Genomic DNA, 15,527 nt, shown 5'->3' with positions numbered 1-15,527 from the left:
ATTCATGGGTAAGAAATAATAATAGTAATAATAATGTGATCAAAAGGAAGGAGAGGTTGAAACCTTTGCAGTGAGCTGGGAATGAGCAGCCTGCCTAAGGGGGGCGGAGCTACTAGTCTCCTAGCAACGGGCCCGGGAAAGTGGGCGGGGCGACTGCTCTAGGCCCCGCCCCTTCCCCTTCCTCAATCTGCACCAATGGGGCCGGATTGCAGGTCTCTGCGGGAGCTGAAACCTGGAAACCACCCGGAAAGGTCGAGCTGGTGCGTGTCCAAAGCTGGGGTTGTGGTGCACGTGGGAATGGCATGTGGCTGGGGAAATGGGGGCAAGGAGGCGTGCAGAATGGAGGGCGATGATGATGATGATGATGGGGGTGCAAGGGAAGCAGGCATTGCAATGCTGAGGCTTTCTCTCCCCCCCTCCCCCAGTTAACACACACATAAACACATTTTTACTTCCTGCAGACTGGAGTAGAGGCACCTTGCATGTCAGTTCCCCATAAGAGGACGAGAGAAAGACTTTGCAATAACAACATAATAATCCACCAAATTGGGAGTTCCTGCATGGCAGAATGGGGTTGGACTGGATGGCCCTTGTGGTCTCTTCCAACTCTCCGATTCTATGGTTCTATGAAATAGGGATACCTTTCCCCAGCAAATCTATAATTAAACAGACACAGATCCTCTTTGCATCTCCTTCCACCCCGGAGGCCTTGCCCTTCGACAACAGAACCACACACATGGAAATCACTCCTCCCAACCCAGGGTCATACTATCTATCTATCTATCTATCTATCTATCTATCTATCTATCTATCCCACTCACTTCCATGCCAGCATTCTCTGAAGATGCCAGCAGCTACAGATGCTGGTGAAATGTCAAGAACAAACTCTTCTAGAACATGGCCACAGAGCCCTAAAGATCCATACCTTTATCGGCCAACCGAAATGCACCATAGACTTGTGGCAAGCTTTCGAAGCTCCACTGGCTTCTTCATCATGTGTGTTTTATATAACGATTGTGTTTTTAATTATGTTGTAACCTGCCTCGCGCGTGAGGAGAGGTGGGTAAAAATTATTATTATTATTATTAATCAGGCAAAGCTGTTATAAAAATGCAAAAACAGGAGGGGGGGAAATGGAGATGTTAGCCAGAGGCCTACATTTTGTGCTTGCAACAAGCATATTGTGCATTTCTGTTGTCCAAAGAAAAGTATCACAGTTTGGTGTGTCTCTGAAATCTGGCCCATTGTACTCGGTGTCACTTAGTGCAAAGTACAGTGGTCCCTCCACATTTACTGGAGTTAGAGGCAAGGGATCCCTGTGAATATGGAAAATACATCTCCAGATCCTCAAGTGCAACTCTATGGTCAGAAGGCAATCATAGAATCATGCTTAGGATCATAGAGTTGGAAGAGACCCCAAGGGCCATCCAGTTCAACCCCCCTGACATGCAGGAACTCTCAGTCAAAGCATCCCCGACAGATGGCTATCCAGCCTCAAATAAGGAGACTCCACTACACTCCAAGGGAATTTGTTCCACTGTCGACAGCCCTGACTGTCAGGAAGTTCCTCCTAATGTTGAGGTGCAATCTCTTTTCCTGTACTTGCACTCATTGCTCTGGGTCCTAGTCTCTGGAGCAGCAGAAAACAAGTTTGCTCCCTCCTCAGTATGACATCCCTTCATGTATTTAAACAGGTGTATCATATCACCTCTTAACCTTCTCTTCTCCAGGCTAAACATCCCCAGCTCCCTGAGTCTTTCCTCATAGGGCTTCATGGTTTCCAGACCTTTTCACCATTTTAGTCGCCCTCCTTTGGACAGTTTTTCGACATCCACTTGAGGACTGAGAAATGCATAGAGAAGTGTTTTCTCTAGGAACATCTAGGTTCTCCAGCACAACTCTATGGTCACCTTCTGGCAGAGTTGCGCTGGAGGCCCTAGAGATTCCTAGAGAGAACATACTAATCAAAACCACAGCTAACCAAAGCTGCAAAAGTTAAAGCCGCAAATGTGGAAGGCCAACTGCGAATGCAGGCAGCAACACAAGAAATGTATTCTCTTTTGTTCACACTGTATGAGATGTAAAACTTCCTGAGATTCCATGTTTTTCTGCTTATTTCTGTGTTTCAGGTACTCCTTTGTTCCTTTTGGGGAGAGTCCTTGCGCCCGTGTGGGCCATGTGTCTTTTTACCTGCCTTCTCTGGAGCCAAGCAGCCAGAAAGGAAACGTCGTTGTTGTTGGAGGAGCCAACCCAAATGGCAGTTTCTCTGACTCTCATATCATCAGTCTGGGTAAGGATTAGGGTGCAGAAAGCGCACACATCTAAAAAAGGGTTCCTTCTGCTTCCTGTGGACTAAAAGAAGGAGATCAAGAAGTGCATCCAGTGCATTCATACTTGGCAATGAACCAGATATATTTCGGGGCAGATTTTCCCTAAGCAAATGTGGTGTTAAGAGAGCCAAGCATGGCATAGTGGGTTTGGTTTTGAACTATGACTCTGGACACTAGGGTTCGATTCCCAGAAAACCCTATGATAGGGTTGCCATGAGTCGGAAATGACTTGAAGGCACCCAACAGCAACAACAAAATATGGGGTGTTACGATTGCAAGCTAGATATACATTGTAAAACAAATTATGCAAAGTGAGAGGAATTTTGGATTTGCTTCATTAAGGGGAAGATACTTTTCTCCTAGTTATAAAAGCTAAACACACTCACTGCAGAATAAACCCCATTGATAGTTGGGTGCACCTGCATGTCACAATGAACCATGGTCTCTTGCTTAAGCCACGATTTGCCCAGCATATGACCAAACTAACATTTATTTTTCTCACTTTTGCTCTGCTTCATTCTGCTCTGGTTCTTCTGTTCCCTTTGTCAGGGTCCATGTAAGCTGAGGAAAAGCCATAGGGCAGATTCAAATGTTACAACAAGCCATAGTTTAAACAACCCAGACATTTGTTACAATTTCAAATGTCTACCATTTCAGTTTATGGTTTGTCGCTGGTTTACAAATCATGGCTTTTTAGCAGAGGTTGGTTTTGCACATGACGCACAAAGCACATGATGCTTTTCCTCATTGCCTTGTTTTTATGCATCACAGACTCTCACAGCTGGATGACCCCTAAGTGGCCAGGCCTTTTGCCCCGATACGAACATGCCGCCTTCATTCCCACAAGTCAACCCACCAGGCTCTGGGTATATGGAGGAGCCAGTGAAACTGGGAACAGGAATTGCGTGCAGGTTTTGAACCTACGTAAGCATTGTTCCTTGCTTTTTACTTCTTTAGGTAATAATTTTACCCAGGCGTCTTGACCTTCAGGGTAGTATTCAGGTGCAAATACATACCAGTAACTGTTAATGGAGTATGTATAACTGTTAATATAAATGCCAGGTGGTATAGAATATTACTCTCTCCTGCAGAGCAACAGCTTTCCCCATTTTCATGCTCCTTGACTCGCTCAAAAAAACATGTTTAACCAGAAAACAAAAGGTTAATATTGCTTTGTAAAGCATCCAACTGGATGCTGCTGGCCATTTCTTCCCCTATGTATAGAAGCTATTCCTTCTATACATGGAGGCCAATTACACCCCTGGAGTCTTGGAGGTGGCTTTTTTTTTTTGGCACAAAGAAGGGTATAAAATGGCAAGACACTCTTGAGTTTTAGCATGTACCCATCCATGCGATAGAGCATTCGACTGGGATTTGGGAGATCTAGGCTCAAGTCTTCTACTGAGCCATAAAACATACTGGTTGACATTGGGCCAATCCGCATTATTGGATTATTTTTGCTTTCCGTTTTAGAATCCGAAACGTGGGAGAAGCCTGAAGTAACTGGTACTCCTCCGTCCCCTCGCACATATCATACTTCCACAGCAGCCATTGGGGACCGGTTATATGTCTTCGGAGGAGGCGATAAAGGGGTGGACCCTGTTCAAGATCAGCAGCTTCATATATTTGACTCAGGTAAACACCTGAGTTTGACATTTTGGTGTGATAAAGTGAGAGTATGCTTAATCTTTGTAGGTTAAAGGAGTGGGGAATGTGGGGGCTCGCCAGATGTTTTTGGACTGCATCTCCCATCAGCCCTAGTTCCAATAACCAATCAAGCACAGGGAGCTGCCTTCAACCAGGATTAACAGTTAGTGTTCCAGGCCCTGAGATTGCATGGCTGAAGCCTGAGCCTAGGGACAGCTGCTGGACAAAGAGGGCAAGTCCAGGGGTCCTTTCACACAACACAGTTATAGTACAATGATTCCACTTTAACTTCCAAAGCTGCATCCTATGGAATCCTAAGATTTGTAGTTTAGGGAGCGACATTTTGAATTCTCAGTGAAAGAGCTCTTCTGCCTCACCAAACTACAGACCCCAGGATTGGAAAGGATGTAGCCATGGCAGTTAAAGTGGAATCATCATTCTGGTGAAGTCACTAGGCATGACACTGTTACAAAATGCTGGGCCTGCATTAAAACCTATTAAAACTGGAGATGATGAGGACTGGGTTTTTTGGAGATTTTGTTTCTCATCCGAACATACCTCGTCATCCTAATGTTTCTCATCTTGTCTAGCCACACTGACATGGCTACAACCGGAGGTTCATGGACAACCTCCATCACCGCGGCACGGCCATGCTGTGGTGGCCGTCGAGAACAGACTCTTCATACATGGCGGCTTGGCTGGCGATACCTTTTACAATGACCTGTTTGCCATTGATATAAGTAAGTGCTATTTTTTTTTAACTTTAACCTTTTTCTGAAACCTTTCTTTAAAAAGAGCAGCTCTAAAATCTTAAAGACTAGGAGCATTCCAGATAATGTCCTGAAAATCTGTGTCCGTCTCTATGTAGTGTGTGTGAATGTGTAGTTGGAGTGAGTATTAGTGGAGTGCAAGTGAATAGTTGTACTAGATTGTTAACAATTTCCAGCTCCCAGATGTTCTGCAAAAGTGCACATTGCCTGAGATGTGCATTTCAAGCTTTTGCCTCCTTCAGTTTTATGCCAGGTGGGGTATGATGATGACCCATTTGTCCACTTGCAGCTGACCTGAAATGGGAGACCTTGCCGGCCACTGGATCTGTTCCTGGAGGACGGGCGGCCCACTCAGCCGTGGCTTTTCGGGGCCATCTGTACATCTTTGGTGGAATGGACCCAACGGGAGCACTAGACACAATGTACAAATATCGTATCGGTGAGTTTTTCCTAAAAGTGGTGGGACTGTAACTTCAGCTTTCCATGGGTTAGTAATTTTATCCCTCCTTTGCATCTGTGGGATGCAGTCATGGGATGACAAATGGGGTGACAGTGTGGTGTAGTGCTTAAGTTTTGGATTGGAACTGGAGTTACAAGCCAGATGTAAATAAATATAATAATTGAGGCTTAATGGTTTGAGTGACTCTGGAGATCAGTTTGATTCTCCGCTTGGCCATGAACACCCACTGGGTGCCTAGGGCAAGTCATACTCTCTTAGCCTCAGGGGAAGGCAATGGCAAACCTCCTCTGAGCAAATCTTGCAAAAAAAACAACAACCCAAAACCCATATTTGTCTTAGGGTTGCTGTAAGTTGGAAACAACAAAGGCGCACAACACACACACGCACAACATCCAATAACAGAACAGCGTCATATCTCAAGGAAGTTGGAGGACTCAAAGATATAGCTGTGTTAGTCTGTAGCTAGATCTTGTAGCTCCTTTGAGACTGAAAAAAGAATTTGGCAGCATGAGGTTTTGTAGACCTATGTCTATTCCACTCCACCAAATGTATCTGGGGAAGAAGACTTAAGTCTATGAAAGCTCATGCTGCTAACTTTTTTCTTTTGGTTAGTCCCAAAGAGGCTACAAGATCTCTCTCCATCAAGAAAGTTGGAAAGTCAGGGTGATGTTGCAGTGAAGTGTGTCACACTGGGACTTGGCAGATCCAAATTCAAGTCCCCAGTGAATCTGAAACTATCAGATCCACTTCTTTTAGGAGTCACTAGAAGGAAAAGAGAGCGCCCCCCCCCCCCATTCTAGCATGGCTGACTATTCTTGTTAATTCACTCTGGTCTTCCCAATTCCTCTGTATATGGAGACCCTTTTCTGTCCATTTCAACCCTTCAGAAAAGGGCCACTGGACACAGCTGGAGTTCAAGACTGCTTTGCCCCCTGGACGCCTGGACCATTCGATGTGCATCATCCCATGGGAAGCATCTCCTGCCAGCAAAGGAGCCGATAGAGGTGAGGCTGGAGGGAAGGAAGCAGCCAAAGGTTCACAACGGCATGAGGACTGCCTGACCTATTTGTGCTTAATATTTGGGGGAATGGATATCAAAGGGGAGATTTACAAGGACTGTGTTGTCAGCGTACTTGAATGATTTAAAAAATGGTTTCATTTAAGCAGTGCCATTCAGGACAATGTAAACTCAAACTGCTCGCCTCCCCCATCCAAACTTCGCACCGTCAATCTGCATTTTGTATTGCAAGTGCTACAAAGTGTAAACATTTGTGCGTATTTCTGCTTTGTTCAGTTTCAGATTGTAGTGCAGGTTGAGCCTCCCTAATCCAAAATGCTCAGGACCAGAGATGTTTTGGATTTGGGGTACTTATTTATTTTTGCATTTCGGAATATCTGTGTTTGCATATATGCACATAAATTATATTGGAGATGGGACCCAAATCTAAATGCACATTTATGCTTCAGATACACCTTATATACGTAGCCTGAAGGTAGTTTTATACACTGTTGTTTTTGGAATGATTTTGTGCAAGAAACAAAGTCTGTGTACATTGGGAAGCAAAGGGGCCACTATTTCAAGCCACTCATGAAAAAAGGTTTTGGATGGTAATGTATCAAATGTTTTGAAGCTAAATGTGGTCACCAAAAATTAAAAAGTGGCTTGTATTTGTGGTGAAACAAAATGGTTGCTTTATCATGCTGTTAATTTTACTTACTCATTACCATTTGAATGCAGTCAGTGCACTTTAGGGCATCTGATAAGCATTTCTACCCCCATCAGACAGGATTTTTCACCTTGGGAGGATAGCTATCAGCCAGTTACTCAGCCAAGGAAACATATACAGTGCACACACGTCATACGCAGATGCACTATACGCGGCTTTCTGCATATGTTGAAAGCCACGTGGGGCACAAGGGGAGGCATGTCCCATTTAGATTAATGGGGCACGTGCCTGTGGCGCATGTGTGCCACTGCGCTGCCACATGCAGGAGCCCCATTACTTTCAATGGGGCTCGAGCATACGCAGTTATTTTTTAACATGGGGGGGGGTCTGGAATGGATCCCCAGCGTAAAAAAGGGATGCACTGTATTTCTTCCACAAGAGATAAATGTATTTTTGAAGTTGTTTTCCAAAAACCAATCTTCTTCACCATTTTGGTGGGCTAGACAGCACTCAATCCACTTCACCAGACATATAAATAAATCAACAGTGGGCCAGTTTTCTGAAAAGCAGTTTGGTATTTCCCCCCCGGTGGATTGGGATTCGATGCTGTGCATAGCAAATGCCGAAGGGGAACAGAATAAGAAAATATCGGAGTACTGTAATTGTGTATCTGCGTATAGTTGTGTATTGTATGGTAAGGAAACACTGTACACGAAGGACAGGAACTTCCATCTTTGGGGAGGATTCTTTACTGCCTCCACTAAAATTCTGAATTTCTGGACTTCTTTTCTCTTAAAGAAATCAAGAAATCTAGAAATAGAAGGTAAGGGACTTAGACCTTTGGGGTACAACTTGGCCATCTTGACTTGAGGCAATAGGAGCCCAATGTTTTTAGTTTGTCAGTTAATTCCTGGCCAAAACCAAGGACAGAACATGATCCTTCAGGTACTAGGCTCCTATTGTCCTTACAATTGGGTGAACTTTCCTGGACAGCTTTTTTCCATCTATTAATACAGAACATTAGTGGCAGGGAAGTCCTTCCACCAGCCATTAGCTGCTGGGAAATATGTGCCCTGTGAACCTTTGCTCGCAACTCCCATCAGGTCATGCCAGTACAGCCCTCAGGAGTTAGTCCAGGAGCATCCATAGGGCCACAGATCTCCCCATTCCCTTAAGTGTCTTTTTAATTACATTACTTAACTCTCCAGAGTAAGTCCTATTTGTCCCTATCTGCACTTCTAAAGTTTGTTTTGTGCAAATTGAATTTTCTAAGAACAAAATTAGTACTCTAAGAGTTCATGAGCCATTTAGATTCTGCATCTTCCCCTCCTATGGCTTGAGAAAAGCCTTGTGTGGAAGGGGTCAGTTCACTTGGAACTATGTAGATGCAAAGCAGTAAAGCCAACTTCAGAGATTAGGAATGGATCTTGCTCATCTGACTTAAGGATATCCAAATATCCTTTGGGAACTATTGGCCAGAGTTGCCTATTTTAAAGATTCTCTCCTATCACAAAGTAGCCACTTCATCTGGAAAAGCATTCCTCAATCAGGTGCCAACTTCTAAGCAGCTTCCAGTAATGAAGGATGAGGACTTGGGAAGCCTAAGGCTTCTATTCCCATTAGACCTAGACCAGTGGTTCTCAAATGGTCAACTGGGAGCCAGTGGGAGTGGATGGGTGAGGCTTGAAAGCCCTGGTCTCTCCCTAAAAAAAAAAGCTATGTGCACAATTTACACATGTTGAGTTAAATAAAACTGTTCTGATTGGAATGTGACATGAATATACCCCCCAATGTGCAAATGAAAATATACACGCTAAATAAACAAAATATTTTTATTCATATACTAGTTGAGTGGGGGGCACATCATTCTCACATAGATGTAAAGGGGGTCCCAAGAGTCGAGAGTTTGAATACTACCACTGACTTGGACAAATACAGCCCACTGTGAAGAAGTCTGGGAGTTCAACTCCAAAGCACCCCTAAAGTGGCAGACAAAAGCACCTACTAACCTTAGTTAAAGAGCACAGACTACCCACATAGGTAACAAAGCCCCCTTACAAACAAGTGTTACTAAGCATTAATTAGGCAGAGATCCAGTGTAAGTAACAAATTTATTGTTGTCACTTGGAGGGTAGAAAAGTTCTCCACAGAATGCACATGACCCAGCTTGTTAAATAGAATGAAAATGAACACTTCTATGTCCCTCCATTTGCTGATAACCAACCCCCCCATCCCTCCCCTCAACATTTATATCAACTGCTAACGAAAAGCAGTAAACAGCCACTTTGGGCTAGCATTTCCAACTCCACTCAAGTGAAGATTCTGATCGCATTCCAGATCTAGAGTTCAATAAGTTTAAACAAAAAGTTCCAAGTCCAGTATTTACAGTTTTCCAAATTCAGGAAACCAAAGGGCCTATAACTCATCCTTCTCTCCTGCCTCTTCCTCACCCGGAGGAGGCCCTGCGCTGCCGTACAACTTGCCCACAATGGGCTGCACCACCTCTTCCAGCTCCTTCTTTTGCGATTTGAAGTCTTCGATGTCGGCATCCTGGTGGCTCTCAAGCCATTCGATCTTCTCCTCCACGGCCTTCTCAATGGTCTCCTTGTCTTCAGAGGACAGCTTGCCACCCAACTTCTCCTTGTCCCCAATCTGGTTTTTCAAGGAGTAGGCATAGCTTTCCAGCTCGTTCCTGGCATCGATCCGCTCCTTCAGCTTTTTGTCTTCCTCGGCAAATTTCTCCGCGTCGTTCACCATCCTCTCGATTTCTTCTGGGGTCAGGCGGTTTTGGTCATTGGTGATGGTGATCTTGTTTTTGTTGCCCGTGCCCTTGTCCTCCGCAGTGACGCGGAGGATGCCGTTCACATCTATTTCAAAGGTGACCTCTATCTGGGGGACGCCCCTGGGAGCTGGAGGGATGCCAGTCAGGTCAAAAGTGCCCAGCAGATGGTTATCCTTTGTGAGCGGACGTTCTCCTACAGAAAACAAAAGGACACAATTTAGCACCTATAACTCATGTTGGTGGGCAAGCCACTCGATTGCAGTGATTCCAAGTTGATGCCTATCAATGTATTCAACAAAAAGGGCAGAAGCAGTTTGCAAAATTTGGGTTTATCATTCCTGTCATGTCCAATACAAAAGCCACAGAGAGATACTTTCAAAGTATTTGAAGCCCAATGAGGCAGGCATGGCTTACCTTCACAGACTTTGATTGTCACAGTGGGCTGGTTATCAGAAGCTGTGGAAAAGATCTGCGACTTCTTCGTGGGCACAACTGTGTTTCTTGGGATAAGCTTGGTCATAACTCCGCCAACTGTCTCAATGCCCAGGGTCAGAGGACACACATCAAGCAGCACCAGATCACCTAGAGAATAAGAGGGAATAAAGTGTCAATAATCAGTGTTAACACCTCCTCTCCAAAAACAGGTACATTTGCTGCCACCCTATAAAGTATGTGAGTTATAGTCCAAAAACATCAGACCTAATGAAAGTCATCCACTTCTCACTTCATCAAGCTATAATCTCTATTTTAGCGCTACCCAGCAACAGATGCAGCCAACGTACCAGTATCCTGATCCCCAGAGAGCACACCAGCTTGGACAGCAGCACCATAGGCTACAGCTTCATCTGGATTGATGCCCCGAGAAGGTTCCTTGCCATTGAAAAACTCCTTTACAAGTTGCTGTATCTTGGGGATTCGGGTAGAGCCACCAACGAGCACAATTTCATCAATGTCAGACTTCTTCAGGTCAGCATCCTCTAGGACTTTCTGGACAGGTTTCATGGTAGAACGGAAGAGATCCTAGAAGGAAAATGTAAATGAAGTTGATGTATGCTACTATTTCCCCCGAGGCTATAAACTGTTGCAGAACAATGCCTTGAGACGACAAAGATGGATCTCCCACTGAACTTTATGCCACTCATACTATCTTTTATGGAAACTGCCTCAAAGAATCCAAACGCTTGCTGTTTCTCAGTTATGGTCACTATAATCTAGACTTGTGCTACATTTGACATTTCTATAACCTTAATGTTTTTTTCTCATTTAAGTCTAGTTTATCTTTTAAAATGTGTGACCTTTCTCACAGGACACAGCTCTAAATTCAATACCTACCATATTCAGTTCCTCAAACTTGGCCCTTGTCAAGGTCTCAGAGAAGTCTTCTCCTTCAAAGAAGGACTCAATCTCAATTCTAGCCTGGTGCTGAGAGGAGAGGGCTCTCTTTGCTTTCTCCACTTCTCGACGGAGCTTCTGCACTGCCCTGTTGTCCTTTCGAACATCCTTCCCAGTTTTCTTCTTGTACAGTTTAATGAAGTGCTCCATGACACGCTGGTCAAAATCTTCACCACCAAGGTGAGTGTCACCGTTAGTAGCCACCACTTCGAAGACACCATTGTCAATGGTGAGAAGGGAAACATCAAAGGTTCCACCACCCAAGTCAAAGACAAGGATGTTCTTCTCGCCCTCCCTCTTGTCCAATCCATAAGCAATAGCAGCAGCAGTTCTGAGGGAGAAGAAGCAAGTATTAGGACCCTGAACTCCATTAACTCCCTCCTCAATGCACCAAAGAGACTGGTGACCACCATCAAGCAAACTTACGGCTCATTGATGATTCTCATGACATTCAGTCCAGCAATAGTGCCAGCATCCTTTGTGGCCTGACGCTGGGCATCATTGAAGTAGGCTGGCACAGTGACAACAGCATGAGTGACCTTGAAGAGAAGAGTAAAATAAGCTTGGTTATTTAAGCAAAGGTGAAGCCCCCATCTTCTGGGGGCAAGTTTTTTTGGGTAGCTCTTGTCAATGAAGAAATTTCTCCCAAAATTGATATTTTCTTTGTACTGTATCTCTTGGTAAAGCAAGAAAATACTTCCCATATAAAATTAAGTACTTCAGCTTCTTAGACCACAGTTTCTTAGATGAGCATATTTTACAAGGATGTGATCAAAGATCTAATCCAGTTTATAAAGTTAGGACCAAGAAAGGCATTTATCAAAGCCTTGAGGCTGACCACTGGAATAAGTGGACTAAACAAGAGTAATGGTTTGACTCACTGCAGAAAAGAAGATTCCCTTAATGCCTGTGTCTTTTGTCTTACCTTCTTTCCCAAATAGGCCTCTGCAGTCTCCTTCATCTTAGTCAGAACCATGGCTGAAATTTCTTCTGGGGCAAAAGTCTTTGTTGTTCCTCCTCCAATATCAACCTGAATATGGGGCTTAGCCTTCTTTTCAATTACCTGTTAAGAGAAGGAAAGAAGTTAAATATTGTAATAAACCCAGATTGTATCTAGTTATACTTCCAGCTGAGGCAAAGACAGCAGTGGCAAGATAAGGAAGGCTGTTAGTGTGGAGACAGTAAGAGAAAAAATAAAATTGGTAGCAAGGATGGAAAAGTACACTGTTTAGCAAGTCAGACTGCCACTGACAACAATGTTTAAATGTTATACACCAAAATCTCCAGAACTGCCATGTAACTTATGGTTTACTGAGCCCTATTTGGTCATGAATTCAAGTCAACTAATCCAGTTCCCAGCTGAGCAGCTTTAATAAAGTTGAAAGCATGAACTGAAAGTATGTCATACACTTTACATGTTATGAGGATGATGAAGTGAATAAAACGTCTTACCTTGAAAGGCAGGTATTTGATATCCTGCTGCACAGAAGGATCATTCCAGGTTCTGCCAATGAGACGCTTGGCATCGAACACGGTGTTTTCAGGATTTGAAGTCAGCTGGTTCTTTGCTGCATCACCTATGAGTCTCTCTCCTTCTGGGGTGAAGGCCACATAAGAGGGAGTAATCCTGTTGCCCTGGTCATTGGCAATAATCTCCACGCGGCCGTTCTTGAAGACACCAACACTGAGGAGAAAGGACATGAACTATCAGCATAATGGCAGCAAGCTAGGTGCAGCAGCCTCATCCAGCTGGCAATCTAGCCCTATGAAGAACTGTTGCAAGTGGCATCTCATGGTCTGTGTGGTCCAATTGGACTGACATTAATGTTTCTGATCAATGCAGTTTTTAAAGGCTGCAGTGGAGCAAGATCATTCAGCAGTTCACACAGGAGCACATTTTGTATTGTTGCTCCTACATAAAAAGCAGTCTTAATTCCAGTGTGACACAATGGTTTAGCACTATTTAATTCAGGACACAGCACCACATCTTATTTACCTTTTGCCTCTAGCACATCCATTTGTAAAGGGCTGAATGCAGGAAGTTAGGAACTAAGCATCTGATCAAACAGGTTCCCTTTCACTTACCAAGAGTATGTGGTTCCCAGGTCAATGCCAACCACGGTCCCCACATCTTCCTTTTTGTCATCATCGTCAGCAAACGCGCTGCCGACAAGCAGCAGGCAAACAAGCATGTACTTCATGTTCTTCCGGTGATGTGCCTTTTCCACAGCGGCTGAAAAGAACTCTGTAGGAAGGAAAGCAGAGCGTCAGTCCTAATTCTAGGCTAACCTTCACCACCAGAATAGTGACAGTTCTATAAATCATCTTTTCTCTGATCAGAAACTCTGGCTTCTGAAAACGACGACAGGAAAACCAAGTTTCCTCAAAACAGAAGTCTTCATATGACTCAAAGGAAATGGAGTACATCAGCCCTCCATTTTCCATCCCTTCATAAGAAATAACTAAGAGATCCTCTGAAGCGGAGGCCTGCTGGTGTTCCATCCCCACAAACTGATGAGGGGTGAGTATCCCTCCAGTTCTTGCTGGACTACAACTCCCATCATCCCCAGGTGTGTCATCTGAGACTGATGACAGTTGCAGCCCAGCATCTGAAGGACCAGACACCCCAGTCCCTGGATCTTCTGCCATCCTATTACGACGATTGCTTACAAACATGTAACATCTTATTTGAACCTATGTTCTTTAAGAGTCCATATCTCCATAGGGAAAGCCAAAAAACGATTGCTCCATGGCCAGAGAAGAGCCCAAACACCTCCAAGACACCAGAGTCCAGCTGGTCTAAGCAGATTAGCACTTAGATGGGGGCCTGCCAAGGGATACCAGACAGCGCAGGATCTGTTTCAGAGGAAACCAATGGCAAAGCTGCCCCTTGGCAGTTCCTTGGTGACTTGGAAAAGGCACACATACAGCCAAGTCCTCCAAATCCTCAGTGTCTGGATCCACGGGTTCAACCCTCCATGGCTTGAAAATAACGGGGCAACAAGAATCCTAAAAGCAAAGCTTGAACTTTCCAATTTACGTATAGGGCACCATTCTACGAAGCCACTGTATTTAATGGGACTTGAGCATCCAGAGATTTGGTATCCATAGTGGTCCCTGAACTCTGGCCCTTTAAGAGATTGTGGACTTCAGCTCCCAGAATCCCAGGCTATTGGCCAACAATGGCTGAGGCTTCTGGGAGCTGTAGTCTACGATCTCTTCAAGGGCAGTTTGGGGACCACTGCCTTTGGCTGGGAGGCATTCAGCAACCGTTCTTTGAAGCAGCTTCTCTAGGAGCGTTTCTATGTGTCAAAAGCAGCAGTACAGAGGCATAATAGGGTGAGCCACACTCAGCCCCAGGGAAGGCAATGGCGAGCCTCCTCCGGACGGACCTTGCCAAGGAAACCCCAGGAGAGGGTCAGCTAAGGCTCTGGGGACCTGGGTTCGAGTCCCCCCTTGGCCATGCAACCCCAATGGGAGCCCTTGGGCCAGTTCCACTCTCCCAGCCTCAGGGGAAGGCAATGGCAAACCTCCTCCGGACAAACCTTGCCAAGAAACCCCATAAGCCGCCCTCTCACCTCTATCGACACGCGATGACCCTCCGCACTATCGCCGCTTCTATCGCGACACAAAGCCTGATCTTCTCTATTTCAACGCTCGAGTCACTCTGGGCCCCAGCGCTCCTCCGCTCTTATATATACCACCCCGCAGCCTCGCGTGGAGGCACGCCATTGGCCCGTTTTTCTTCGCTGGAGCTTCCCCATTGGTCCTTTCCCTCCAAGCTGGCCGGCGCTGATTGGTCCACCGCAGCGGTGACGTCAAGCCCAGCCCCCGCGCGTTCCTTTCCTCTCCTCCGCCCTTCCGCGACCCTGATTGGCCCGCCCTACCGGCGTCGCGGACCAATCCGAGGCCGCGTTGCGGGACAAGCGGAGGAAGCCTATTGGCTGCGCTGTGACGTCATGCCGCTCCGGGCGGGGGCGCTCTGGAGGTTTCCATGGTTACCAGGCCTAGCAGTGTCTGTGGTAGTAGTAGTAGTAGTTTATGGCCCATAGAGAAACGCTGAGGGTTTCTTCATACACTTTGAGACCCATTCTTATGTGGGGCCTGAATATAAAACGGCATGTAGGAGCCCCACACAAACACATCCACTTTTAACATGTATGAATATTATTACAATGTACCCTGTGTCCTCAAAGGCTGCCATTGGCTATAGCTTTTGCCATACAGTGTGCTGCTGAGAAACAGTCCATGTTCAGCCACTTCAAGCATATAATTGATAGTCAAAGGAGAGAAAGTAGGCCTGAAACCTCACAGTATGACTTACAGAAGCAGCAGAAGCCCTATTATATATATGTGTGTGTGTGTGTGTGTACACACATACATACAAACACACATACATACAAACACACATATACAGGCACATTAGAGAGAGAGAGAGAGAGACTACATAGACTAGGGTCCATATATACAGTATGACTT

General features: G+C 45.2%; 2 protein-coding genes across 3 annotated transcripts; one reads left to right on the top strand and one right to left on the bottom strand.

Annotated features, from left to right (window-relative positions):
* The first annotated feature begins 61 nt into the window (after positions 1–61).
* On the top strand, positions 62–7,254 carry RABEPK (Rab9 effector protein with kelch motifs). 2 transcript variants are annotated; one of them, XM_089535018.1, is made up of 7 exons: positions 63–260; positions 2,130–2,290; positions 3,102–3,254; positions 3,804–3,965; positions 4,568–4,717; positions 5,037–5,186; positions 6,095–7,254. In XM_089535018.1, the coding sequence occupies exons 1-7, from the start codon at positions 196–198 to the stop codon at positions 6,346–6,348; spliced, it is 1,095 nt and encodes a 364-aa protein (XP_089391144.1). In that variant the 5' UTR covers positions 63–195; the 3' UTR covers positions 6,349–7,254. The 2 variants fall into 2 exon arrangements, with proteins under 2 accessions (XP_089391145.1, XP_089391144.1); XM_089535019.1 differs by lacking the exon at positions 3,102–3,254 and having other exon boundaries at positions 62–260.
* A 1,438-nt stretch (positions 7,255–8,692) lies between these two features.
* LOC149308068 (endoplasmic reticulum chaperone BiP) lies at positions 8,693–14,725 on the bottom strand. The gene is made up of 9 exons (XM_089535016.1): positions 14,627–14,725; positions 13,134–13,293; positions 12,501–12,732; positions 11,974–12,111; positions 11,475–11,587; positions 10,989–11,379; positions 10,439–10,676; positions 10,071–10,238; positions 8,693–9,849 (listed from the first exon to the last, which is right to left on the bottom strand). The coding sequence occupies exons 2-9, from the start codon at positions 13,247–13,249 to the stop codon at positions 9,290–9,292; spliced, it is 1,956 nt and encodes a 651-aa protein (XP_089391142.1). The 5' UTR covers positions 13,250–13,293; positions 14,627–14,725; the 3' UTR covers positions 8,693–9,289.
* Positions 14,726–15,527: the final 802 nt, after the last annotated feature.

This window comes from Sceloporus occidentalis, unplaced genomic scaffold (genome assembly GCF_023333645.1).
Source record: "Sceloporus occidentalis isolate IW3139 unplaced genomic scaffold, rSceOcc1.0.p SCAF_8, whole genome shotgun sequence".
Lineage (NCBI taxonomy): Eukaryota > Metazoa > Chordata > Lepidosauria > Squamata > Phrynosomatidae > Sceloporus > Sceloporus occidentalis.
This window is presented reverse-complemented; position numbering and strand designations above follow the sequence as displayed.

Coding starts and splice junctions, on each gene's coding strand:
- LOC149308068 (XM_089535016.1), bottom strand. CDS start 13,249: ATGAAGTACATGCTTGTTTGCCTGCTGCTTGTCGGCAGCGCGTTTGCT. Junction 12,112..12,500: donor TCAAATACCTGCCTTTCAAG/GTAAGACGTTTT, acceptor TTCTCTTAACAG/GTAATTGAAAAGAAGGCTAA. Junction 11,588..11,973: donor AGGCCTATTTGGGAAAGAAG/GTAAGACAAAAG, acceptor CTTCTCTTCAAG/GTCACTCATGCTGTTGTCAC.
- RABEPK (XM_089535018.1), top strand. CDS start 196: ATGGGGCCGGATTGCAGGTCTCTGCGGGAGCTGAAACCTGGAAACCAC. Junction 2,291..3,101: donor CTCTCATATCATCAGTCTGG/GTAAGGATTAGG, acceptor TATGCATCACAG/ACTCTCACAGCTGGATGACC. Junction 3,966..4,567: donor GCTTCATATATTTGACTCAG/GTAAACACCTGA, acceptor CATCTTGTCTAG/CCACACTGACATGGCTACAA.